Source organism: Marmota flaviventris, chromosome 5, assembly GCF_047511675.1.
Source record: "Marmota flaviventris isolate mMarFla1 chromosome 5, mMarFla1.hap1, whole genome shotgun sequence".
Classification (NCBI taxonomy): domain Eukaryota; kingdom Metazoa; phylum Chordata; class Mammalia; order Rodentia; family Sciuridae; genus Marmota; species Marmota flaviventris.
In genome coordinates this window covers 117,069,754-117,096,180 of record NC_092502.1, presented here as the reverse complement: position 1 = coordinate 117,096,180, position 26,427 = coordinate 117,069,754, and the positions used below count along the sequence as shown (strand labels likewise).

Here is a 26,427-nt window from a genome sequence, read left to right as displayed (position 1 = left end):
TTGGACTTGAATGGGCATATTTATTCTATAGCTCCCCCCTGCTACTCTTGTTTTGAATGAGTGATTACATAGTTTTAAATTTGTTAGCATCTATTACATTTATGATTTTAATGTAGAGATAAAATTCCTCTTTATGAACTATTTCTAATATGAAGATTGTCTTAATTTTGCTTAACAAAAATATTTTGTCAAGTGTGTTGTATAGTTAGAGAAGCAGCTGTTATCTTTAGTAAAAGTGACCTTTCTGTACTACAACATGTTTGTGTTTTTCCATTTCAAAGTTATATTTTGTAATATTTTACTTTACTTAAATTATGCAAATTCTTCCTCTTGAGACAGACAAATAAATGAAAGCTACAGGGCCAGTATATATTTCTTTTAATTGTTTTGCTATAAGCTAAAAATTATTCCTGATGATATTAAATGTTATATATAAGAAATATAAAGTTTGAGTGACAAGTGATAGTCTTTCTGGTGTTCTATATGAATTATATCTTGTTATTCATGTCTGTAATGTGTCCAACTTTAAACAACTGGGTCATTAGCGATGGAAGGACAAAATGCATTATAGGCTGTTAAAGCAGTTTATTTCTTGGAGTCATGACATGCCCTTGGACATGAATGGGTATATTTATTCTATAGCTCCCCTCTGCTACTCTTGTTTTGAATGAGTGATTACATAGTTTTAAATTTGTTATCACCTATTACATTTATGATTTTAATGTAGAGATAAAATTCCTCTTTATGAACTGTTTCTAATGTGAAGATTGTCTTAGTTTTGCTTGACAAAAGTATTTTGTTTCTTTGTTTTAATCATAATGGAAATTTTATTTTCAACTTTTTCTTACAATATGAAACACATGTGCATAAAAACTACCTAAAATATAAGTGAATAAAATAATGAATACCTGTATAGTGAAAAATTTGGCATTATATTAGGAAATAGAACATCACTGGCCTCTTACAATGTTCTTAATGTATTCATTCTTTCTGATTACAAAAATTGTCCATCCCATTAGTTTCTCACCTTAGGTAATCATGGTCCTGACTTCTTGGAACAAATTTCTCTCTCTCTCTCTTTTTTTTTTTACCTGCTTTTGGAGATGGGATCTTCCTATGTTACCCTTAACTGGGCTCAAACCCAAGATTCTCCATTGTGCCCAGCATTATTTTTCTTTCTCCCTCTCTCTAGTTTTTATTTTTTTTTTTGGTAATAGAGATTAAACCCAGGGGATGCTCTACCACTGAGCTATGTTCCCACCCCCCTCCCCCCTTTTTTTTGGAGGAGCCTAAGTTGATAAGGCTGGTCTCAAATTGCAGACCTCCTGCTGCAGTCTTCCCAGTCACTGGGATTATAGGAATACATCAATGCCTGGCTTGTTCTCTCTTAAAAATAGTTTTAAGCTGTGTGCAATGGCATTGATTTATAATCCCCAGTGAGGCAGCCGAGGCAAGAGGATTGCAATTATAAGGTCAACCTCAGCAATTTAGTGAGACCCTGCATCAAAAATAACAAATAAAAAGGGCTGGGTTTAATTCCCAGTACTGATAAATAAATTAAAAACAAATATATACATACACCCAAAGTTTTACGGCCTATGAATATATCTTTAAGCAGCATAGGATCTATGTTTGGATCATGTACTTTGTTCTTTTACGTTTTGTTTCAGCTGAAGAAATTTCAAATGGTAGTAAACATTGGAAAGTATAAACCTATTAATCTTTTGTAAAAAGGTATTAAAATCTAATAGCTATGTTAAAAATGTAATAGAACTTTATTTCAAAATTTAATTCCTTTTATAGTTTGAATTTACTCCTAGCTGAAAACTTATTGTGCAACTAAGTGATTTTTTTTGTAATTAATTTTTTAGCATGTAGGATTTTTATCATTAATTTAAAATGCTGCTTATTGAAAATTGTTCACGGACAGGTGGGGAACAGCTTAGTGTGGTAGCTTCTTGCCATGATAATAGAATTAAAACAAAAAATCTTCATGTCTTAAAACTTTAGACTGAAAAGGATTCCCCCTAATATGAAAATGATATACATGTTCAATAACCTTTACCTGAAATGTTTTGAGATCAGTAGTGTATTAGATTTTGGATTTCTTCAAATTTTGGAATATTTACACACACATAAGGAGATATCTTAGGGTGGGATCCAAACATTAGCAAAAACAACTTAAATTCCATTAGTATAGGCAGTTCTCAGTCAGAGTTCTTCATCTGAATCACCAACCACAAAAAAGTTGAGTGACTGTTTTATCAATCATATGAATAATGTTTCATAGCTAATACCATTCTAGATGTATAAGCAGAAGTTAATTTGTGAAAATGAGTTACTTAAAGAATTAGGGCTTAATTTTAACTCTTGTGTCCTGTTTGAGAAAGTCCACAAATGCACTAGGAAGTCATTAATACTAATAAATATTTATGCAATTGACAACATAAGAAAGAGTGGTCTTGTAGTTTAAATAAATGGTATTTCAGGATTTAGATAGTGTCCTGGAGGTAGGAATGTAGCTCAGAGATAGAGTATTTGCCTAGCATGCAAAAGGCCCTGGGTTCAATCCCCAGTACCTCCCTCACTCCCATCCCACCCCCCCCCACATTTGGTACTTTGTGGTTAAATTTCAAGTATTATTAAAAAAGTAAAAGAAGGATTTTATTTAGGTCTTTTGAGTAAGGGATCAGTGGGATTAAGAGGTTAAAACCTCTTAAAACTGATTATTTATAAAATAAAAGTCTAAATACATTGTTAAGCAGTGTTGATAACCTTTTCTAAACAAAACTGAATTCAAATGAAAACTTGAAATGTGCATTGCTGTTTTTACAAAAACATTTTCTTTTAATTTGTTGCTGTTTTGGTGCTGCAGAGTAAAGGAGTTTGGAATTAGTCCATCAGACATTCCCTTCTCACAGGGTAGTGGCAGTCGCCCTGATCTCTCTCCTTCTTATGAGTATGACGACTTTTCTCCTTCGATTACCAGGTCTACTTCATTCTATACATAAGATGTTTATTTTAATAGTTTTTAAAATTTTTTTTCTATATATAAACATTTCATTTACTTCTTTTGTCCTGAGCCATATTATTTTTCATTTTCATTTCATTTGGCAGGTGCTGGTTGTACTGCATGATATGCATTTTTATGTCCTGTGTTAATTTATTTGCTTTGAAATTTTGGTTTAGAATTCAGGCTTCCTATTTCCCCTCATTTTTAAAAGGATGATGTCACTTTTGCATACTTACATTAAAAGATAAATTTGTCTTGCTTGCAGTGAAGAGTTTACCTGTATTGTGTATGATCTTATAAATTTCCTTGTCTGCAAGGAAATGACAAGGTTCCTATTAGAAAGTATATCCTTTCTCAGATGTGAGGAGCAAACATTTTTTAAAATGATACAAATCTTATAATCTTTATACCTTGAAAATAAAATTATTTCATATTTAGCTATTTTAATTCAAGCATTTCAACTATCAGAAATCTGCAAAGTGTATCAAATTCTCTGATATCAGCAATGACCTATTTATAAAACTTAATGCTTTTGTAAAGATTTTTCTGCTCATATAATGTAATTACAACAGTGTGTTTCTTTGAAATACTGAGTCTGCATACTTTGAATTTCCACTTTTGTGCACATTTATTCTTGAAGTAATTGTAAAGTTGCTTATGTGAACTACTAGAATTAAACAACCAAACATCCTATTAAGAGTTTCCAGAGAGTTCAGATAAATTTGAGCTATAAAGGTGACATCATCAATCCTAATGTGTTATTTGAATTGCCTTTAATTGAATAGGTTGGTATTTTCTTGCTCCTATGCATGAGTCTTTGTTAATTTTAGATACCTCTTCTCTATCTATAGGGTGAAAGAACTGACTGTTGATCCAACTGCGGCTGGTGATGTCCGTCCTATAATGCACCATCCACCAAACCAAATTGATGACTTAGAGACACAGTGGGGTGTGGGAAGTTCCCCTCAGAGAGATGATCTAAAACTTCTTTGTGAACAAAATGTGAGTGAGATAATATAGTTGTAATTGATGCAGTTTTAGTTCATTTCATTAATAGCTCAATTTTATCTACGTCAGGGGTCAGCAAACTATACTCTGTTTTTACAAGTAATGTTTTATTAGAACATAGCAATGCTTACTCATTTATGGATTGCCTGGCTGCTTTCTTACATAACAGTACCAAAGACTGTATGGCTCACAAATCTAAAACATCTACTATCTGGTTTGCCAAACCTCTGATCTAATCTATTACCTCCCACCCCCATATTTTATACCAGTATTAAAATTTTAGTAATATAGGTTAGAAGCAAGTTTAAGAATTATACATCCAGTAAGTACCTCATTATAAAGCTTAAAAACAAAATAAAGGAACTGTGGACAAAGGCATGACCTTCATTAAAAATCAAACATGGCAAAATGCTATCATCCATTAAACCAGGCTGCTTTTCTATATGTTTGAAATGTTTAATGATATTTCATAATTTAAAATTCTGTTTTTCCAGCTGGGCACAGTGACACATCTTATACTCCAGCAACTTGAGAGACAGAGGTAGGAGGATCGGAAGTAAAGGCCAGCCTGGGCAACTTAAAAAACCTCTGTCTTGAAATCAAATCCAGAAAGGGTTGGGGATGTAGCTCAGTGGTATTGTGTTGCCCAGCATGCACAAGACCTTGGGTACCATACCCCTGTACTCTTTTTTTAATGTTCTAATTATTAAAAATAATAAAATGTTTGCCCACTCTATAAGGATAGAAGGGCATAAATAAGCAAGAAAGCACAAATAATAACTTGCTTCCACATAATTGTTTTTAACATATTGAGAGGATTACATTCTGTGTGTGAAATACAAGAGTTATTTATGTAGTTATTTAATTTCATTTTAACATGTATATTTTAAATGGTTTTATGTCACTGTTTTTCCCACTAAAATCCTATCGTGGCATTTTCTCATAATGTCAAAAGGTGGCATTTACTAATTGCTTACTACATGACATACATTTGCTAAATATTTTGCTTGTTACCTGATTTAATCCTCACAAATCAATGTGGTAGGTGTTGTAATTATCCCTACTTCATAGTTAATTTTCTAAGAGGCGTAACAACTTGACCAAGATTATAAGTGAGGAGGCCAGAGTTGAAACCTACATCTTTCTTTTGACACAATCCAATTTATGTCAGTTAAGCATATTTCCATCAACAGTATTCTTTGAAAAGAACAGAATTAGTGGTTATGTTGTAATACTTTCTGACAGATGTTAAATCCAAAATATTCTAGAGTAACAAATGGACATAACTGCTTTTGATTACCACATTCCATACTACTTTTTTGTTTTCACATTCCACATCCTCTGTTACTAAATCAAGGCTGTAAGCAGCTGTCCTCAACCAGAGGTGATTTGGCCCAACCAAGACAAAAATATATGAAGATGTTTTTGGTTGTCACAGCTGAGGTGATATTGTTAGCATCTAGTAGGTAGAAGCTATGATGCTTTTAAACACGTAGTGCATGGGATAGCCACACTCTTCACTCTACCCCTCAAAAATGTCAGTAGTTCAAAGGTTGAGAAAACTAGTTTTAAATTAAGAGTTCTAAATTTTGAAACATAAAAACAGCTAAAAATTAGATCCTGGCGTCATTCCCTGCCCTGTCTACATAAGTTTTAAAAGACACTATACATGTTCTTGGAGCCCTCAAATCAGTTCCTTTATTGTAATAGCTATGGTACCTCCCAAAGATTCTGAAAACCAGAGTTAAGAGGCATTCTTCTCTTCTGTTTGCATTTTATTCTCATATCTAATGAGACTAAGACTTAACAGTTAACAAGGTAGATTAGTGGAATAGCATCTAAGATAAGCCCTAGAGACAAAAATAATATAGGTACACTTATAATTAAGTTCATTAGTATTCCAAGAGTAGAAGAAAATTGTATAGACAAAAAAGTGTTTGGATCAGGGCTGGGGATATAGCTCAGTTGGTAGAGTGCTTGCCTCTCATGCATAAGGCCCTGGATTCAATCACCAAGAAAAATAAGTAAAGGTTTCTTGGGAAAGAAACTTCAGAAAGAAACCTTAGCAATATAAGTTTCGAATTGATCTAAAACCAACATAATGCATATGTTGTATGTCTGTGTGTATGTATAGTTATTGTTGATGAAGTAAAACTATCCTGTCAATTCAAATTTCTATAATAACTGCCAGGAATGGTGGTACATGTCTATAGGTGCAGGTACTTAGGAGGGTGAGGCAGGAGGATCACTTGAGTCCAGGAATTTGTGGATAATCTTGAATAACATAGTGAGATCCCATCCAAAAAAAATGAAAGGAGGAGGAAGAATAACTGGTAAGCAAATCATGTAGTATAATTTGAAAATTATTTTTTTTAAGAGTTAAGTCCTTCAGAGTATTAATTTGATCAAAGACATTATCTTTACGTAATCCAAAGATCGTGTTTTTAGTCCCCCTCCCGCTTTGCTACAGGGGATTAAAAGCAGGGCCTGTCCATACTAGATAATCTCACTACTACTGAGATTTATCTCCAGCCCTTTTCTTTTTTCTTTTGAAACAGGTTCTCCCTAAAATGCCCAGGCTGACCTCAATCTAACCATCCTTTTGCCTCAGCATTCTGAGTAGCTGGGATTACAGGCATGTGCCACCATGCCTGGTTCATCTCTTTTAAGAAAAGAAACTTAAGACATGTACAGGTAGTCCTTGACTCAACAATGGGGTTACATCCTGATATCACAAGTTGAAAATGCATTTACCACACCTAACATGGTGAACATATTAATAGAAAAGATCAAAATTCAGATTTTGAAATGATTTCTGGATACTTATTGGTTTTATGTCATTGAAAAGTCTTAAAAACCATAATCTAAACCATCCTTAAGTCAAGAATTGTCTGTGTATGAGTTAATTCATATACAGAAAAGAAAACAGTAGTAAAGAAATATTTGAATATATTTACAATTTGCAAAAGATTTATATTTGAAAAGCTGACTGTTCCTGAAGAGTGCTTTTTTGGGGGTAATTCTGCAGTAAACCCTGGCATCAAGGAAAATTATTACCTACTCATAAAAAAGTTTGGATTGCTTTACTGAGAGTTATGTATATTATTTTGACCCACAGAAAGAAATTGTGACTTTTACTTTTATGTATATTTGAGTAGTCATCACCATTCAAGCTTCCTCAAATTCTAAATGTTATTGTAAAGTGTCATTAAAAAGCTACTTTTAGGAGTTGGGCAGTAGGGTGTGTGCTTAGCATGTAAGGTCCTAGGTTCAGAACTTGGCATCAAAAAAAAAAAAAAGAAGAAAACCACAAAAATCGACTACTTTTCTAGCATTTAAAAATACAACATTTATGTCATAATTTTTAAACTTTGTATTTTAAGGAAGAAGAGGTTTCTCCACAATTGTTTACTTTCCATGAAGCTGTCTCACAAATGGTAGAAATGGAAGAACAAGTTGTAGAAGATCACAGGGCAGTGTTCCAGGTAAAGAGAGAATCTTTCTTTCATCAAAGTATTTTGAGATATATTAACCAAAAACTTTCATCATTCTTGGAATAACATTCCTTAAGAAAAAATACTTGTTTATATGTATATTTGTAGGGCATATGACATGACAATTTTCTCCCCCATAGTAGTTTTTTAATACAATGAGCAGTGATTCTAAACATCCATCTGAGGGCTGGGGATATAGCTCAATTGGTAGAACGCTTGCCCTGCATGCACAAGGACCTGGATTCAATTCCTAACACCACACATCCACACATCCACATACACATTCATTGCACAATGGTGAAAAGATCTGTTTTTTTTTTTTAAAGCACCTTCTTGCCCTTTCTTTTTGTTAATTGTCCATTTTGGGGAGAAGAGTTCAACTTCTGCCTACTAATATTCCTTTCTTTGTTAGGCCAGTTTATTTGGCAGCATAAGAAAAACCCTTTAAAGGTTAGGGAAGCTGGGCACAGTGGCATGTGCTTGTAGTCCCAGATATTTGGCAAGCTGGGGAGGAAAATTTTATTTTTGAGGCAACATAGTGAGACCCTACCTTAAAAAATTGAAAAATAATTAGCAGAAAAGTTTGTACTTTTAGGAGATGGAAATAATGCTTAGACTGAATTGTCTGTTGCTGCCACTGTGCATTCAGTCTTAAAGTACTTTAACTGTATAACTCTCCCAGTTATTGTGGAGAGTGTGTGTGGTTTTTTTTTTTTTTGGGGGGGGGAGGTGGTTGGTGGTACTGGGGAATTTATTTATTGCTTATTTTGAAACAGGTTCTTGCCTAGTTGCTGAGGTTGATGTTGAATTTGCAATAATCCTGTTCCGAGTCACTGGGATTACAGGCATTTGCCACCACATCCCGCTTGTTTTTGTACTTTTGAGATGGGGTCTTGCCACGTTGCTCAGGCTATCTTTGAACTCCTGGGGTCAAGCGGTCATCTTGCCTCACCTCCTGAGTTAACTGTGGGACTACAAATGTATATCAGTGCTTGCCTAGCACGCATGAGGCATGGGATTTGATCCTCAGCACCACATAAAAATAAGGTGATCACTTAAAAAAAAAATGTGCATCACCAAACCTGGTTTCCGATTTTTAACAGGAAAATATCCTGGGTGATGGTATTTATGAGGAAGTGAAGATATCATTTAGACATCCTTATGAAGTTTACTATTGACTTGGTTTTTTTTACTCTCCCTCCACTTCTTTTTTTTAAAACATTTATTTTTTTTAGTTGTAGGTGGACACAATACCTTTATTTTATTTTTATGTGGTGCTGAGGATAGAACCCAGTGCCTCACATGTGCTAATAAGCAAGCGCTCTTTTTCTGAGCCACAACCCCAGCCCCCCTCCCACTTCTTATAGTACTTTATTTCCCGAGAAAAAAGTGAACAATAACTCATTCTTCTTATTGATCTGTTGCTTTTCATATATTGAGGAAATCTATAAAATTCCTTAGTTTCAGGTCATTCAGGCACCTGGATGAGGGCTCAAAAATGAAAGAGTTGATTTCAAGTTAGGATGCAAATTCATTAAAACTGTTAGGGTTCTAATGAAGCTCTTATTACAAGAATCTCTTATTACCCAGGCACGGTCGTGCATACCTATAATCTTAGCTGTTTGGGAGGCTGAGGCCTGAGGAATACAAGTTCAAAGCAAGCTTTAGCAATTTAGCAAGGCCCTAAGCAACTTAGCAAGACCCTGTCTCAAAATATAAAATAAAAAGGGCTGGGGATGTGGCTCAGTGGTTGAGCACCTCTAGATTGACTCCCTGGTACCAAACAAAAAAAGAAAAGAAAAGGAAAAAAGTCTGCTTATAGGCATAGAGGTTTGGATTAAGTCGAGAATAAGACACTAGTAATTTAAGAAAATTGTTGTTTCTGCCCTTTTGGAACAAGATCATATTAAGACCACCTTTTCTCTGTCATTTTTGTAGATGAGGTCTCACATTTGTTATCAACACTTAGAGTTCTGGCTTTCCAGTTTTATTTTCACTTCCATATATTAGTGCTTACATACTATCAACTGTCATTTCTGAAAATAGGGTTTTGTTAAATAAAAATTAAGTGTATGAATAAAGGAAAAGAAAAACAAATAATTTGTATTTTTAAATGATACTTTTTTATTAATATCTATATGAAAGGTATCTATAGAAATTTTTAAATTCTGGTGAAGTAGTCTAATTGTAATTAGCCATTAAAGTGAATTAATAACTTGCAAAATTGAGATTGTACACATTCTTAAAAATTAGTATCTTTTATAAGAGCTTATACATAGTAGTTGGGTTCATTTTGACAAAATCATATGTGCACAGAATTTGATTTCAATCCCTGTTCCATTTTCTCTCCCCCTCCCTTCCCATTCTCCTTCTGCTACACTACTGATCTTCCTTTTGCTCATTTATTTATTTTTGGTTGGTATGGAAAGCACCTATTTTTATGCCCCAAACTCCAATTTAGTACCATCTGACCTCAGTTATGATCTTTATGACTTCTGACATTCTAGAAAATAAAACTCATGGGTTTCATATACAAAGATTACCAAGTTCCTAGAAGCATTTATTAATAGTAAGTAGCTACCATTGAGGGGCTTTTTTGACTTTTCTAAATTGGCTATCCGCTGGTTCCTCATGGTTTTGAATAAGAGTTTTAAATGATTTTGAAATTTTTTTGAACAATGATTTTGAAGAACCAGTGTTTAGTTTTGGCCCAACCTCAGAGTCTATTTTAAAGCCACCAGTATTCAACCATAGGGGCTCCACCTTGATGGCTTTAATCCTCACCACCATAGTTTAGATGTGTTCACCCTCTTAATTCACAATGGAGTTTAAATTCCAAAATGGTTCAGAGGGGACAAATCATATTCAAACCATAACAGGTTCCAACTGGATAAATTAATTCCAGATGACTTAAGTTATAGGCCTTCCAAAGCCCTCATCAAATTGTTCAGTAGCCTTATTATGCCAATTCTTCCCTTGTTTCAGGAACAGCTATTAAGTTTTTAAAATTTACTTTGACCACTGATGTTAATGTGTTTGATGAATTCTTTCTCCAAAAATCCACTCTAGGTAGAATAAAAAAGTCAAGAAATGAAGTAATGTTATTTGGCCAATCATGTATGTGTTTGTGTTTGAACTTAAGAAAATATTTCTTAATTTTACTGTGAATAGAGATGTTTTATCTGTTAGTTTTACAAGATACCATCTTAAATATGTTTGTAATTAACAGAATTTGTAAATTGATATCTGTTTTATAAAAAGGCTTAAAATTATAATTTTTTCTTTTTAGGAATCTATTCGATGGTTAGAAGATGAAAAGGCTCTCCTAGAGATGACTGAAGAAGTAGACTATGATGTAGATTCATATGCTACACAACTTGAAGCGATACTTGAGCAAAAAATAGACATTTTAACTGAGCTGCGGGGTAATTCTTTTTTTTTTTTTCATTTTATTGTTTGGTATGAAATCTGTTTGGTATTGGGGTGTACATATTACCAGTTGTAGGATTTCCTATTGCAATATGACAATATTGAAGTGTGAATTATGAGTACCATTTTATACCTTCTTTACAGACGTATAAAGATGAACTAACTAGTCTGGTTTTTCCTAAATAAAACATGAAGTGTCGTGTCATTTCAAGTTCTTCCTAGTCATTTTTTTTTTTAGTCCTTTGAAAAATAAAGGCATCTTATGATTAGTTTGCAAGTTTTATGTCCCACTCAGATACTTAGTTGGTAGGCCAGTGCTTGTCAGAATTATTATTCTTATATTAGATCTGTTCAAGATCATCATTGAATAATGTCTATCTTCATCTTTCTGTGCTAAAAATAAACAAAGGTAAAGTTATTGAGATGACTACCCTTTTCACCTTACTTATGAAGGGAAGTATGTGGTTCACCTATATGCCATATCTTTTTGACTTTTTAAAATAGCTTATCTATATTACTTCAAATATGTTCTTGTGATTGTGCTAATCTGTCTCTTGCTTAATGCAGGATAGAATGTTTGCTGTGTGTATGTAGAGTTTTTAGCAGCAAATAGGGTGCTTAATTTTTAAAAGTGGGCCCTTCAAGAAGTTGGTTATTATAGAAAAAGGCTCATTTCCAGGAATTTGTGATGAAACATAGTCGAGGGCTGGGGTTGTAACTCAGTGGTAGAGCACTTGCCTAGCACATGTGAGGCACTGGGTTCAATTCTCAGCACCACATATAAGTAAATAAGTTAATAAAGGTCCATCATCAACTAGCATTATATTTAGTTCTGAAGGAACAGAAGGGAAAATAGTGATTTAATGTTATGAAATGAGCGCTAATCTTGATAGGATCCATATAGTTGTATACTATTTTTGCATGCAATACTTATTCCTTTGTTCTTTCTTTTTCCAAGATAAAGTGAAATCTTTCCGAGCAGCTCTACAAGAAGAAGAACAAGCCAGCAAGCAAATTAACCCCAAGAGACCCCGTGCCCTTTAAATTGGTATTCGCTGCTGAAGGATCCCCAGAACCCTCACTACTTACTGTAACATAAAATGGTTCAGCTGTAAGGGCCATTCGAAAGTTTGAAATTTTAAGTGTCTGTGGAAAATGTCTTGTCCTTCACCTGAATGACATTTCAATTTTGTGAAACACTCAAAAGTCCAAAATGCTTCTAGTCCAGGAGGCACAACGAAGAGTTGGAATTAGTGAAGCATTTTGTTTCATTTACCCAAATAGCGATTTACTTTTGGAGATCCTTGCCAATTTTATTTTCTATGTGATGAAGTAAGATTGTGGACTTGATCCAGAGGTGAATTGTAGGGAGAAGCCACAGCATTTCCTGTTAACTCAGTTCAATTTTCATAGCGAGATTGAGCAGTTTTAAATCCTTTGCGTGCATGCATACCTCATCAGTGATTGTACATACCTTGCCTACTTTTAGAGAGCTGTGCTCACCTTTTCCTGCTCTGTGCCTTGATTAAGGCTATCGACCCTAAATTTCTTAAGCACAGCCATGATAAATTACATTCCTTATTTGTCATTGTAAATTACCTTTATTGTGTGTACATTTCTACTGTGTTTGAGACATTTTTTTGTGTGACTAGTTAATTTTGCAGGATGTGCCATATCATTGAACGGAACTAAAGTCTGTGACAGTGGACATAGCTGCTGGACCATTCCATCCTATATGTAAAGAAATCTGGAATTATGACTTTAAAACCATAACGTGATTTTAATTTTCTTAGCATTTTCTTTGTAAAAAAAAAAAAAAAAACTAAAATATAAACTAGTTGGTGTATAATAAAAAGTAATGAAATTCTGAGAAGAGTTTTATCTTAGGATGATAAATATATATGCAGTGTGTGTGCCAGTGTGGTATTAACAAGAGTAATAGTGCAATTTGATCATTTCCAGTACCATTTCTTAAGTTGAAGTGTTCATTAGCACCCCAAAATATGACTTTAAATGTACTGTTAAAGGAAATTGGCTTCTGATGCATGAACAGTTATACGTACATTGAAAGTAGTTCATAATAGTAGTTAGTTTAAGCCAAGTGTAGACAGTAACTCCCTTGAAAAAGAATTAAGCTGAGAGAGTTGACATTGCCTTAAAGGGCAGATCTAACCGAAGTTCCATCCTGTACTTAATACGTGATGTTTCACCATTATTTGGTAGGAATAGTGAAATTCTCACCAACAGATTGGTGGTAAGGTATGCTACTCTTTAAATGGCAGCAGTTATTTTTGCAGATTGGTACTCTAAGAAAGAAAACTGGCCTTTTTTTCCCATGTAAATAATTTGTCAGAAATTTCTCTCTCGGAGTTTTCCCTGTGTTCCCAGGATAGTGTCCAGGAGTAGATGAATAACAAAATCTATGAAGGACATCTTATTTTGATTTACTCTAGGGAACGAGTAGCTCATCCATGAGCCAAAGGGAAGCTATGACAGAGAGTCATGAGCCAGATTCTCTACTTCACTGTCTATAATACTCTCAGAGGGTAGCTGTGAGAAATTCAAATACCATGGTGAAAAGCTCTGTAAACATGAAATCTAAAATGTAGATTTTTCATAATATGCTTATTAATAAATGAAATCTATGGTATGAGTTTAGAGATAATTTACTTCAATACAATGACCTTTGTTTTGGAAGGAACTCAGGTTTTCTTGCATTTGTTAAGATGTATTCTATTTCTGTTTATTTCAAAGAAGAATGGAGAAGTGGTAACTGTTGACACTGCAGGGACTGTATAAAAAAGGCAGTTTTTGAGACTAACTAATCTACAAAGGGCAATGAAGACATAAGCTTGAGCAGTGTAAGCAAAACAGATTAGCTTTGATATTATTTGCATTGGATGGATACCATTCTTTGGAGGGTCTTTTTAGAGATGATTCTACTTGCTGCCTTATACTATGATAGCTTCATTCTCAGTGGTAGTCAAGGTTTTTCAAAAATTTAGTACCAGCAAAGAACTTGGGAGGTGAGAACTGAAGAACAGAAAAGGGACTAAAACTAAGCATATAAGGCTAGAGGGAAACAACCTAAGAAAGCTGAATTCAACCTTAGGACAAAGCTAGGACAAAAGTGAACTTTGCGAAGTAAACGGTTTGTGAGATTAAAAAAAAAAAAAATCTACCCTTAAGTAGATTTTTAATATTCATGTAGTAAAACTGGATTGTACAGCTAAGTAACTTCATTTTTTTGTTCTGAATTTAATACTTTTTAGTATTTTCTCAGACTTGAAAGCTGATATATAAATATTATTTTAACTAGTAACATTTACTATATGACTTTGAAGCCAGACTTAAATATCTTCCCTTCTAGGTTTACTCAGTGTACCTTTGCAAATTAATTGGAATCACTCCTATTAAGTTTTAGTTATACAGAAAGCCAAATATCAATGAAGGTATTTTTATTAATTTTCTTAATTAAAATATATTTAACACTATATTGATTTGAATTGAGTAGCTAATAAAACTTGTATATGACTCTACTGGAATTCTCAATTTGATAATTTTTACATAGCTTAAAAGTAAATACCAGGTATATGAAAAAATACTAAAACTTTTCATTATATAGATTCATTAATGCCAGGAACCTGTAGTTGTGGGAAAAAAAACTTTTTTTTTTAATGGAGTTAACAGCACATATTTTAAAACCTATTTTTGAATTATAAAACTCTATGATTATCTCTCCAAGAAAAATGATATAATTTTATAGTTAATTTCATTCTAGCTGAGCTTCCTCGTTTTATAGATAAGGAGTCAAACTCAGAACATGCCTGGCATTGTATGATAGCAACAGACTGAGTCTTACCCAGAACCACCATGTAGCTTATGCTGCAACACTATAGCTGAAGAGGTAGGTGACAATAGAAGAAACTGTGTAAATAGGGAAAAGAAAGAAGCAAATAACATTTTAAGAAACAAATATTTTATTGTACATGTGAATAAGAAATGGATAGGTAATATGTGACTAATTTAACACACTTAAACTTGAGGAACAGAGCTGATGGCCTAAAAAGGTCTTTACAGTATAGAACATGGTAAAGAGATGTAAGATAAACTGCTAGAAATGGTAAGTTTAAGGTTGTGCGTATCTGCGGCTCTTGAACTTGAAGATTACTGTGTATAGATTGAACCCTGCCACATGGAGTATATTCAAAACAAACAAGACTTGTTACTGCCTTAAAAATACAAAATAACAGTACAAAAATAGTCAAGCAAATAATGTTCCAGTTGAGCAAAAGCAGAATTTGTCTTCTCAAATATTAGAAATCTAGAATTAATTTTTTCTTGACCTTGACAAAATTATTTTCCAAATAGCTAGGAAAAATGGATACCTTCTGCATTGAATCCATGTAGCAATCTAAAAAACAAAATGCAATGATATTAAAAAGCTAATTTGTGACACTGTGATAATGTATAGATTTGTACCATAACTAATAATACATGCACACATCAGCTTACTTAATGCAACCATCCAACTCCTAACATTAGTCATTATAAAGAAACCTTATTCTCCAGCTGAATTTATAACTTGGATAAAAACCATGTCATGTTGGTACTTCTTTTTTGTTATAACATACATGTTTTAAATTATATTGAACCTGACTGAAATTATTTTACATTTTTGCTGTCTGAAGCGTAAGAGCTCATTGGCATTTGTTCTATTTCAGCTTAATTAACTGAACAAGAAGCTGTCTGCAATTTAAGGCAGAAGTCAGATGAATCACCAGTCTTCATATTCTTCTGAGCTGAGGTTCAAAGTAAAAACTTTTAAACATTGTTTCTCTCTGTGGATACCTGTGTACTTAGCTGACCTTTTTAGGAGTGGGGGTGGGCGGGGTTTACTAGGGATTGAAATCAGTGGCACTCAACCACTGAGCTGCATCCCCAACCCTATTTTGTATTTTATTCAGAGACAGGGTCTACATCCCCAACCCTATTTTGTACTTTATTTAGAGACAGGGTCTCACTGAGTTGCTTAGTGTTTCGCTTCTACTGAGGCTGGCTTTGAACTCACAATCCTCCTGCCTCAGCCTCCTAAACTGCTGGGATTAAGGCATGCGCCACTGCACCCAACAACTGACTTTAGTTATTAGCAAACTGCACCCTAAAGAAATTTAGTGAGAATGAAGCAATCAAGATAAACTATTTCCAGGCTTGTCCATAATAACAGATGAATTAAAATGTACGAAAAAGCAAAGTATAGATACATATGAGTAGTGTTCAACTCTTAGGATTACCATCTATTAACTGTGTTGACATGTTTTCAGCATAGAAGTCAAAACAATGATTTATAACAATCTACAATAATTTTTTAAAAAATTCATCCTCTATCTAAAGCATTGATGCTTTAAAAGTAAACTGGCTAAATAGCTAAAAAGTTCTGAAAGTTAGTGTTAATGAGTAAAAAACAGATCAACTGAGTACAGGTTATTTTATCTAGGTGATTAATTGAAGCCTTATTTTCATGAAACTTAACTGCTTTAGTTTAAAGAAAAGCAAATTTTGGTCTGAATTGCCCAGGTAATTTGACAGGTATTTTACTAAATATATATAGAACTTCCTTCAGACTATAAAACAACTAATACTAAAAGGATAAACAGATTATAACTTACATTTCATGCTTGATAAGATCTATTTAATGATAGCGATTCCGAATAAAGAATCATGCAGTTACATGTGTTATGATTTTTCAACCTTATGGGCTTTGAGAGACTATGAATTTGAGTTGGCAGTGGGAAGGCAGGGCAGGAGGGAAGGAACACACAGACTACAACACACATTAACAATCTTCTGGCTGGGACTGTTCTTCAAAAAAATAAAATTAAAAAAAAGTTCATTCTGCTGCAGCTAACTAGCTTCCATCTTATACCAAATACTATTCCATACCATGGAAGTGCTATGCAATAACTCTCCCAGGTAGCACCTTATACCACTTAAAAGCCTTTAAATCTCTTAATCTAAAAGTACCACAGTAAAATGTAAACACAGGCAAAAAAACCCTGTAATTACCTGATAAAGTCATCTATGTCCATGGAACGGGCCCGTTTGTCACTAAAACCTGTGCTGGTTAGGATTTGCTGTATTTTATCTGCTATGCTGAAATCTTCTGGTATTATCTATCAATATAAGATTCAGAATAAATGAACATATCTTTAATGAAGTTCCCTTGGCTCTTTTTTTGCCTAATCCAGTAAGTCCTAAATAGTCCGTTTTAATACATCTGTTGATGACAGCGTGGAAAACCTGAAGGTTTGGATAAGACTGAGATCTCTAATTAGTTAAGCGGCTCATTTTTTACCACTTTAACACAATATCTTGAATGGGTATCATCTATATTGCCCGTTTCATCATTAAAATTCTGAAATAGTCACTAATTTCAGACTTCATAAAGCTAGAAATTTTATTTAAAGCAGCTGTTACTCCTTTCAAAATTCTCACATTTTATTGCCACAATTTCATCTAACCAGTTAATTTTTCTGAGATGACCTGTCTGTCTCTGATCATTTAGAATATTAAGTGTTTCATATTTGATTCACATCTTCTACTCAAAAATTGTTCTTAATCCAGCTTAACAGTTTACTTAAGCTGATGTTTCATGACCTACCCATAACATAGGATGGAGACAGTATTTGTGGTGCATTAAACCATACAAGATCTGAGCCATAAAAAGCAAACATCTCATCTTCATGTGAATATGCGCATGAATATACTGCATACTTTAAATCAGGAAAGGGAGTGGGGGCTACCTCCACGTGAAGGGGGCAGCTCTGACTCTTGTTTAAAAAAATGTGTGAATGTGTTAAGTGGTATGAAATTCACAACAAAGAAGTCTGCTATGTAGCCTATAGTGTATTGTATTACTTCAGTTTCTAGGTATTAAAAATATTTACAAAGGGACTGGAGTTGGGGCTAAGCAGTAGAGCGCTCACCTAGTGTGTGAGGCCCTAGGTTCGAGCCTCAGCATCATGTAAAAAATAAAATAAAGGTATTGTGTCCAACTACAACTAAAGAAATAAAATATTTTTTAAAAAGTTTATAAAAAAAAATAGCTACAAAGAAAACTAACTTTAAATTTGTAATTGCACACCAGTAATCCCAGGGGCTCAGAAGAATTGCAGTTGCAAGGCCAACCTCAGGGATTAAGTGAGGCGCTAAATAGCTTGGCAAGACCCTGTCTCAAAAAATTAAAAGGAGTAGGGATATGGCTCAGTGGTCAAGCACCCCTGGGTTCAATCCCCAGTACCAAAATAGATTAATTTATGATTGCTACATGAGTACCAAATGGGACGATCACAATTCAGAGGATAGCAAATTGTACACAATTATTTTAAAATGAGCAAGTTATACATTTATAGCATTGAGAAAATACTTGGCTAAATTGGATTTTTTTTTTTTTTTTTGTGGGGAGGGGATACCTGGTATTGAACCCAGGGATACTTCTGAGTTACATCCCCAGCCCTTTTCTGGATTTTATTTAGACACAGTCTCACTGAGTTGCTTAGGGCCTCACTAACTTGCTGAAGCTGGCTTTGAATTCGAAATCCTCCTGCCTCAGCCTCCCGAGCTGTTGGAATTACAGGTGTGTGACACTGTGCCCAGCTAAATATAATCCTTTTTTTTTTTTTAAAGCTATTAGTAGTTACGACAGGGTGGAGTAGTCGGGATTGCTCAAGATCTATTGCAGCATCTTGAGCAATCTCGACTACTCCACCCTGTCGTAATACCAGTCAGTATTCAAGTCAAAATTAAACTAGTTATATATCATATACTGTCTTTTAAGGATCACTGATATGTACAAAATTAATCTCATGATAATAAAAAAAAATAGATGAATATTTTATAACAAATAATTAAAACAACTTATACTTACAATATTATGGAGTGAACAGTGAATTCTGTAGTTTTTTTCTAACAGCTGTTGTACTGCACTTGATCTATAGCGTAAACAAGTGATATAAATATTACTTCCAAATCAGAGATTTTGTACATAATTTCTGTTCAGATAAAATTTAATCTATGTTCCACTTGCTAAAATTAAGGAATTTAAATAAAAAGGTGTTGAATACTTAAACTTTTATGATGCAAAAATTATTTTTAAAAAGCAGAGTCCTGATAAACATCTTTTTTTTTTAAATGGACAAGATTCCCCCCCCCCCCTTTTTTTTTTTTTGGTACTAAGGATTCAACCCAGAGGTACTATACCATTTAGCCACATGCCCAGTTCTTTTTATTTTTTATTCTGAGACAGGGTCTGCTAAGATGCTGAGGTGGGCCTCAAACTTGTCATCCTTTGACCTCAATCTTCTAAGTTGCTGAGATTACAGGTATCCACTACTGTGCCTGGCTACATAAGCATTTTTAAATCTCCAAACCGTATAAAGCTGGCTCTCGCCTCTTTTTTTCCTTTAGACCTTAAGTTGTGTTTCATTTTCCAAGTTAATAAAATGGCACAAATTATCCACAAATGTTAAATGGGTGGGCCATCATTACACCTTCTTTCTTTTTGGTAAGGATCTTCCAAGGATCCTCTACCACTAAGCTACATCCCCCACTCCTTTTTATGCTTTTAAATTTTGAGACAAGGTCTTGCTTTGCCCAGGCTGATCTTGAACTTATAATGTGGTCTCAGCCTCCTAAGTTACTGAGACCACACAGGCACCACTGCACTCAGCTTATTACATTTTTCCAATAAGGGAGGGGGAAAAAAAAACCTACACAAGTAGATGGTCAGGTCTTTTTTCCTTCCCCCCCCCCTAATTTTCCATAACTCTTATCTGACTCCAACTCTAGGAACTTTCTTCATGATATTAGTCTGCCTTCTAAAGCACCGATAGTTAAAAGGATGAAGTCTGTCTGGATGAATAATCTTTATGCTTTGGGCTGGCTATTCAGGAAAAGGACCAGATTCTAGGATGGCGTCTGGGGCACTGGCCCTTCATATATTAGAAATTAGTAATATACTTACTTAAATGCAGCAGATAGTGTCTTGTTTTTCCTTACAAAAGTGATCCTTACTAGGCCATCCCATTCCTGAAACAGAAGATGGATATTTTCCTCAAAACACCAAACTCCTTGCCACTGCCTATTAGGTGTTGTTTTGTTCTTTCATTTGTCGACGGACCTTTATTTTACTTTATTCACTTACATATGGTGCTGGGAATTGAATGCAGTGCCTCACACGTGCTAGGCAAGTGCTCTACCACTGAGCTCCAGCCTGTTTTTGTTTTTTGATGTATAAAACTGGAAGAAACCTTGAGTGATGAATATGGTATGCTAAAGTAAGATGTACTCTTGATTCTGGTGTCTTTGTGCACTTCACTGAATATATATTTTTTTTAAATTAAGAAAAAAAAGTAAAATAGTCCTATATGTGACTAGGTTGGTCTTGAACTTGTGATCTTTCTGCTTCAGCTTCCTGAGTTGCTAGGATTACAGGCATATGTCACTGTACTTGGCTCCATGTTACTAGGGACTCTGCAGAAGGAGGACTGCAAGTTCAAGGCTAGCCTTGGCAACTTAACAAGACCCTAACTCAAAAGAAAAAAGGCTGGGGATGTAGCTCAATGGTAGAGTAAACCTGGGTTCAATCCCCAGTACTGTGTACAAAGTCCACACGTGAACAAAGAACCATATTGTGTTCAAAAATAAGATTCTGCCAGGCACAGTGGTGCATGCCTGTAATCTCAGCAGCTCAGGAGAGGCTGAGACAGGAGAATCAAAGTTCAAAGCCAGCCTTAGCAACAGTGAGGTGCTAGCAACTCAGTGAGACCCTGTCTCTAAATAAAATCGGAAAATAGGGTTGGGGATATGGTTCAGTGGTTGAATGCCCCTGGATTCAATCCTTGATACCGCCCCCCCCCCCCAAAAAAAAAAAAAAGTTTCAGCCAGGTGCAGTGTCACACAGCTGCAATCCCAGCAACTCAAAAGTCTGAGGAAGGAGGATCACAAGTTTGACATCAGCCTTATTAACACAGATCCTCATCAACTTAGTGACACCTCATCTCAAAAAAATAAGAAGGATGAGAGTTGTACCTCAATGGTAAACACCTTTAGTTTTGATCTCTATTATCAAACCCACAAAAAATTAAAAATGAGATTCAAAACAGACATGATTTAGGATATAGCCTGTGTAATGCACCTAAACCTCCTTAAAGGAGTTATGGACAGATCACTTAAAACAAGTTTATCAAACAATTATGTTTTTCCATAAAGTGACTATAGTAAGATTTGACATCAAGTAGTCTAGATTTCTTTTTTTAAGTCACAAAAACAAGAATTTTTATTACAGAGTATTACCCAAAATATTACTCAAAACAATTTTCATTTTACCTTTTTTACAAGTTACTCAAATAGATAAGATTTTCAGAGCTATACTCTCTTAAGTGCAATGCATTTGCATTCTAATTGTGTCTTTTACAGACATATGTTTTGTCTTTCTATCATGCATCAAATTATTCCATCTACTCCATCATCACAAAGCTGTAATTCACATTTTCCTATCTATTTAGACCTACAATATTTTTTTTCTGCTATTATAGACACAGATTTTCTAAGTTAGAGTTCTTTTGTTTTAGAATGATATAGTATTTTAACCTCACCTGAAAATTGATAGGTGGTGGTGGATTCTTGGGTTCTATCCTTACAACACTGGATTCTACCTTGGGTGGTGGTCTGAAGTTATTCTTTCCAACCTGTTAATCAGAAAACATTTAATCCTCTCAAAAGCAACTTTTAGTTAGTAATCAAAGATTCTGTCCTCACAAAAGGCACAGCTAGATGCTCAAAAGATGAGGTTACTAGCCTATTTCAGTAATAAAATACACTTACTTTCATTAGATGGTCCACACGTGCTAATAGCTGTGTATTAATTGAGAGTCTGCAGTATAACTTATCTCCAGGTTTTGCAACCAGTCGGAGGGCAAATTCTCTTTGAAACATAAGTATAGCACATCTGAAAAGAAAACAAGAATAAGGAAATCATCACTATTAACTATGAATGTACTTTGACTACAATAAATTTTGAGGGGAAGGAAATAGCAGAGCAGTATCTGTAGTTGATGATGAGTTCAGCCGGTTAGAAGGTAGAAAACTTTAAGCTTTAGTTTTGTTACCACAAAATGAAAATAGTTGGCTTTGTTATGTTTTATAATGGCCATATCCCTAACCCCAAGGAAGACTGCTTGCCCTCAAACATCAGATGGGTAGGTACTTCAGATCTGTATCAGTACATCACCCCTTATACAAAAACAATAAAACTGATTCTGTTGTTGGGCACAGTGGTGCATACCTGTAATCCTAGCTTCTAAGAAGGCTAAAGCAGGAGGATCTCAAGTTCAAGGCCACCCCTGGCAACTTACTGAGACCCTGTCTCAAAAAATAATAAGGCCTAGGTATGTAAGTTCAGTAGTAAAGCACCCAAAGGTTCAATCGTCAGTACTACATATAAACACACAAAATTGACTAGCAGAATTATATTTGTGTGGCAGATAATACTTTAAGAAATACTGCAGGCTGGAAAGGCAAGTTGTGATATTATGTCCTGTTAGTTTAACAGTTTAAAGAATATGGACTTTTTTCTTCAAACAGGGAGACTTTGGGAGGCTAACAAAATCATCTTCAAAGCTGCATTTCAACTTTCTTTTCTGTGAGTGAATCACATTAAGAAATATATTTGCAATTACAAAAATATCTATATGTATTTCTGTTTATATACTTCAAACCAAAGTTTCATGAAACAATATCACCTGGACCATGTACAATGCCTTCTGATATATTCTATTCCATGTTATTAAAAAAAAAAAGGATGATCATGACTCACTGAATTTACTTTATAACCATTAAGGGGTATCTGAATTGCAGTTTGAAAGCCACTGGAAAGACTCTACCAGAGACCAGTTAGGAAGCCACTGCAATTTATGTAGACATAAGGTAATAAAATAGTATGATCTATGTTAATGGCAGAGGATTAGAAAATAGGGAAAGTCATACTACCCTCCCAATGCTCTACAAAATAACTCTGGTCAATTGAAAAAAAGAAAAAGACCTCCATACAAATCAATGTTTTCTATAAAAAGTCTACAATAGTTTTTCAATTTACTTGACTTTCATTTTCAACTGTCTTTTGTGTTCCTGGCCTAAACTGTCCATCTTTCTTAAATATGGCAGTAACTCTTGTTTTTTTGTCACAAACCTGAAAAAAGGTCGGTGCAGCAAAAGCTTGAAGACAAAAGGAGAAGAGATCTGTAAGAGAATTACTAGTTACTCTCAGGAAAGACACATCAGAGAAACACTTAGTAAGATGATTCTGACAACTTGAGGACATACCTGATAAGGCAAATTTGCCACACAAGTATCAAAGAATGGCAAGTCTGTTTTCAACACATCACCCACCATAACTTGAAGTTTGCTGGCCAGAGGTCTAATAATATGAAAATAAATTTAGAAGAATGTTGTTTCAAGAGACCAAAATGCACTTTAATTCTATTGTGTATACTCACGTGCCCTGAACTCTTTTGTGCAGTTCTGCTACTAGCCTTGTGTCAAGTTCACAGGCAATTACCTAAATTAACAAAAAAAATTTATTAGGTTCATTATGAAAGTATCTTATTACCCAACCAGTAATTCTTATATGATTTAAACTGTCTTCCAATTTCTAACCATACTCCTTCAATTATTTTCTACCACTTTAAACAACAAAGAAAAAACATCACCCAGAAAAGAGGACATTATGTGAGATTCTCAAGTAATCACCAGAATTGTTCTGTTGGCTTTGTCTCTATGCTTTGTAACTAAGCAGTGGATAAAAAAGGATATACAATATATATGTAGTGTTTTTAGACCAGAGTTTACAAAACTACTCCTAGTATATTACTTCTTTTATCAACTGAGATCCAGAACATGTGGCGTAAGTAACTTCTCAAGTGAAAATGGATAGCAGACAAAGCTATGTTTGTAACTTTATTGCAATATGTTCTTAGATTTCATTGACTTCCAAGAAGACCATGTGTATGGCTTAGAACACGTGCTGCTTATTTCTGGCTCCCAGATTCATTTTATATTTTCACCTTATATTTGATATTCATTTCACCTTTGCTTTGCCATATAAATGCTGTCCAGCTCCCTTATACTTTGGCTTCTGGTTGGGATTGGCCAGTGAAAGGCAATAGCTGGACACCATTGTGGCTCAGTGGTGGAGCATTTGCCTAGCATGTGAAGATTCTGGGTTCTATCCCCAGCACCAATAAATAAATAAATAAAAGCACCAATATGAGTACCTATAATGGAGAGATTGGGTATTTATTTCCTAGCCTAGTCCATGCCTTGTAGATATTTCAGCAGGAGCTATGTTCTGTTGTGGCTTCTCTTCAATAAATCACACTCTCCTTGGTCTCTCCCCTTTTAACCAGGCCTTTTGATGGTAACTGCTTCCTGCTGTAGCTACTCCTCATTATTTCATTAATGCTTATTGATTCCTTGAATCCCATTCCCATACATCTCTAAAGAGTCTTCATCACTCTCTTTAGATAAGCCCTTTAAAATGTGTTTCTTGCTTCCACCAAGGACCCAACAATGATTCCACTTAACTGAAAGCTGGATTAGTCAAAACACAAAAAAGTTACTAGAAGTGACCAGGTGGCACCTCAATCTTAGAGGCATGAACTCTAGCTCTGCAGGTCTTCTATAAATTTCTGGGTTCCAAAAATCACAATTTCTTTGCTTTGTTTTTCTAGGGCTAAAGGCGGTTAACTGATCTTTGTAATTATTTTGGGGTTTAGTGTTCCCATTTTGTTCTTTTAGTCCTCTAACTACAATAATTAATTCCCTGTCAAAATACCTAATATGTCAGTTTTCTTTTCTTTCTTTTTTTTAATGGTACCAGGGATTGAACCTAAGGGCACTTAACCACTGAGCCACACAGCCAGCCCTTTATTTTGAGACAGGGTCTCCCTGAGTTGCTGAGGCTGGCCTTGACCTTGTGATCTTACTGCCTCAGCCTCCCTAATTTGCACAGGTGTGTGCCTCCATCCTCAGCTAATATGACCAGTTTTCCTAATATATTTCATACTTTCTAAGATAAAATTCCTAGTAAGGAATCAAGCATTACAATTAAGACAGTTTTATGTTTGTATACCAGCTGAGCTTGCTACAGTCATTTGTGATATTAAAACATTAAACCTCATTTTTACCTTTTTTGCCTTTTCTAACAACTTTACAGTCATGTTGCCAGTTCCAGGTCCAACTTCCAGCACCACATCCGTTGGTCTTAGGGCAGCCTAAAAGCAAGCACAACCACTTGAGATCCTTTAGCATTTTGGAACACAGTTTATACTTGAACATCTTTTTAAGCGTTCAGAGATCTTACTCGGACTTCATTTTAATGAGATTTCTTCATATGTGTGGTTCCAAAATTAATATATTAGGTGCAAATGAAAAGCTGAGACCTCTCTTAACCTGGGGTATACTTCTCATCTTTAGGAGTCAGAAAAACAAGAATAGCATTTCTTTCTAAATTGTCTTTCTACTTAGGAAATGATTCCAATAGCATCCTGTTACCAACTCTGTTCATACCAACAAATTCAAATGGGAAAGAACTGTGTATGATGAATTTGACTAAGAATCAATATTTCTCAATTCTGACCCAGCCTGTGAGTCCTAGACCATTTTTTAATTCGTTCAACAAATATTTACCAAACATCTACTTTATGTCCCTCTTCGCTTAAGTATGGTGAAAATAAAATTAATAATCCAACAAACTCCTCTCTCCCGTTCCTCCATCACACCCACCTTATCGATAATGCTGTTAACAATGAGAGGATTTTTCAAAATGTGTTGCCCAATCCCCGTGTTGAACATGAGTCCTGGAAGAAAACACAAAACAGCCTTCACTTCTCAACCACGATTAGATATCAGGCCGTCCCAGAGAAGAAAGCGGGATCGGTAGTGGGGTTAGATTACTGTGCCAACGAAGCCAGCGAAGATCCCACCCCGGGCCGGGACTGACCACACTGCTTTAAGTCCATCCCCCCGCGGGCCTTGTTTGAGGCGACGCGCTGGGCTCTGGGGCCGGCGCTCCAGGAACCTCCGACATCCGCGCTTTCAGGAGCGCAGGTGGCGGCGGGCCATCTACCCGGGTTTGGGCCTCGGTCCGCGCCAGGAATGGTCCCGCAGGAAGACTGGACCGGAACCCTGTTTCCTCCCGGCTGTCCACACCTCCGGCGTTTTTTAGCTCCCGGCGCTGTTCCTGTCGCTTGCGGCAGCCGCTCGCCCCTGACTTGATCTTCGGCATCCCTGCAGAAAGCGGGAATCTAGGCCCGCGAAGTGAACAAGTCCCAAAGCTTGAAAGCTATAGTCTTTGCAGCACTAGAGAGACGCTGCCAGTCACCGGTACGCACGACGTGGGGAAAGGGCGAGGCCCACGTTCCGCCT

General features: G+C 35.2%; 2 protein-coding genes and 1 non-coding gene across 11 annotated transcripts in view; 2 read left to right on the top strand and 1 right to left on the bottom strand.

Annotated features, from left to right (window-relative positions):
- The window catches only part of Kif2a (kinesin family member 2A), a 70,955-nt gene extending 53,798 nt beyond the window's left edge, over nucleotides 1–17,157 (top strand). For 4 of the 6 annotated variants that reach the window (XM_027938169.2, XM_027938167.2, XM_027938166.2 and 1 more), the window contains exons 17-21: nucleotides 3,865–4,015; nucleotides 7,405–7,506; nucleotides 10,805–10,940; nucleotides 11,903–14,851; nucleotides 15,669–17,157. In XM_027938169.2, the coding sequence (XP_027793970.1) occupies nucleotides 3,865–4,015; nucleotides 7,405–7,506; nucleotides 10,805–10,940; nucleotides 11,903–11,988 (475 nt within the window). In that variant the 3' untranslated portion in view covers nucleotides 11,989–14,851; nucleotides 15,669–17,157. Of the gene's footprint in view, nucleotides 1–2,875; nucleotides 2,990–3,864; nucleotides 4,016–7,404; nucleotides 7,507–10,804; nucleotides 10,941–11,902; nucleotides 14,852–15,668 lie in introns of all 6 variants that reach the window. The other 2 variants (XM_071612572.1, XM_071612571.1) reach the window with 2 other exon arrangements.
- Nucleotides 2,507–2,584, top strand: Trnaa-agc (transfer RNA alanine (anticodon AGC)). Its single transcript has one exon. It is a non-coding gene; the product is annotated as a tRNA-Ala (tRNA).
- Dimt1 (DIM1 rRNA methyltransferase and ribosome maturation factor) lies at nucleotides 14,907–26,423 on the bottom strand. Of its 4 annotated transcripts, none has more exons than XM_027938170.2 (12): nucleotides 26,212–26,412; nucleotides 25,786–25,859; nucleotides 25,188–25,274; nucleotides 23,499–23,560; nucleotides 23,326–23,419; nucleotides 23,192–23,241; nucleotides 21,829–21,952; nucleotides 21,600–21,692; nucleotides 19,967–20,031; nucleotides 18,872–18,935; nucleotides 17,011–17,117; nucleotides 14,907–15,358 (listed from the first exon to the last, which is right to left on the bottom strand). In XM_027938170.2, the coding sequence occupies exons 1-12, from the start codon at nucleotides 26,285–26,287 to the stop codon at nucleotides 15,316–15,318; spliced, it is 939 nt and encodes a 312-aa protein (XP_027793971.2). In that variant the 5' UTR covers nucleotides 26,288–26,412; the 3' UTR covers nucleotides 14,907–15,315. The 4 variants fall into 4 exon arrangements, with proteins under 4 accessions (XP_027793971.2, XP_027793974.1, XP_027793972.1 ...); XM_027938173.2 differs by lacking the exon at nucleotides 26,212–26,412 and adding an exon at nucleotides 26,129–26,204; XM_027938171.3 differs by lacking the exon at nucleotides 26,212–26,412 and adding an exon at nucleotides 26,003–26,106.
- Between the last annotated feature and the right edge of the window lie 4 nt (nucleotides 26,424–26,427).

Coding starts and splice junctions, on each gene's coding strand:
- Dimt1 (XM_027938170.2), bottom strand. CDS start 26,287: ATGCCGAAGATCAAGTCAGGGGCGAGCGGCTGCCGCAAGCGACAGGAA. Junction 25,860..26,211: donor GGAGCTAAAAAACGCCGGAG/GTGTGGACAGCC, acceptor GTTTTCTTCCAG/GACTCATGTTCAACACGGGG. Junction 20,032..21,599: donor CACCACCTATCAATTTTCAG/GTGAGGTTAAAA, acceptor CTTCTGTTTCAG/GAATGGGATGGCCTAGTAAG.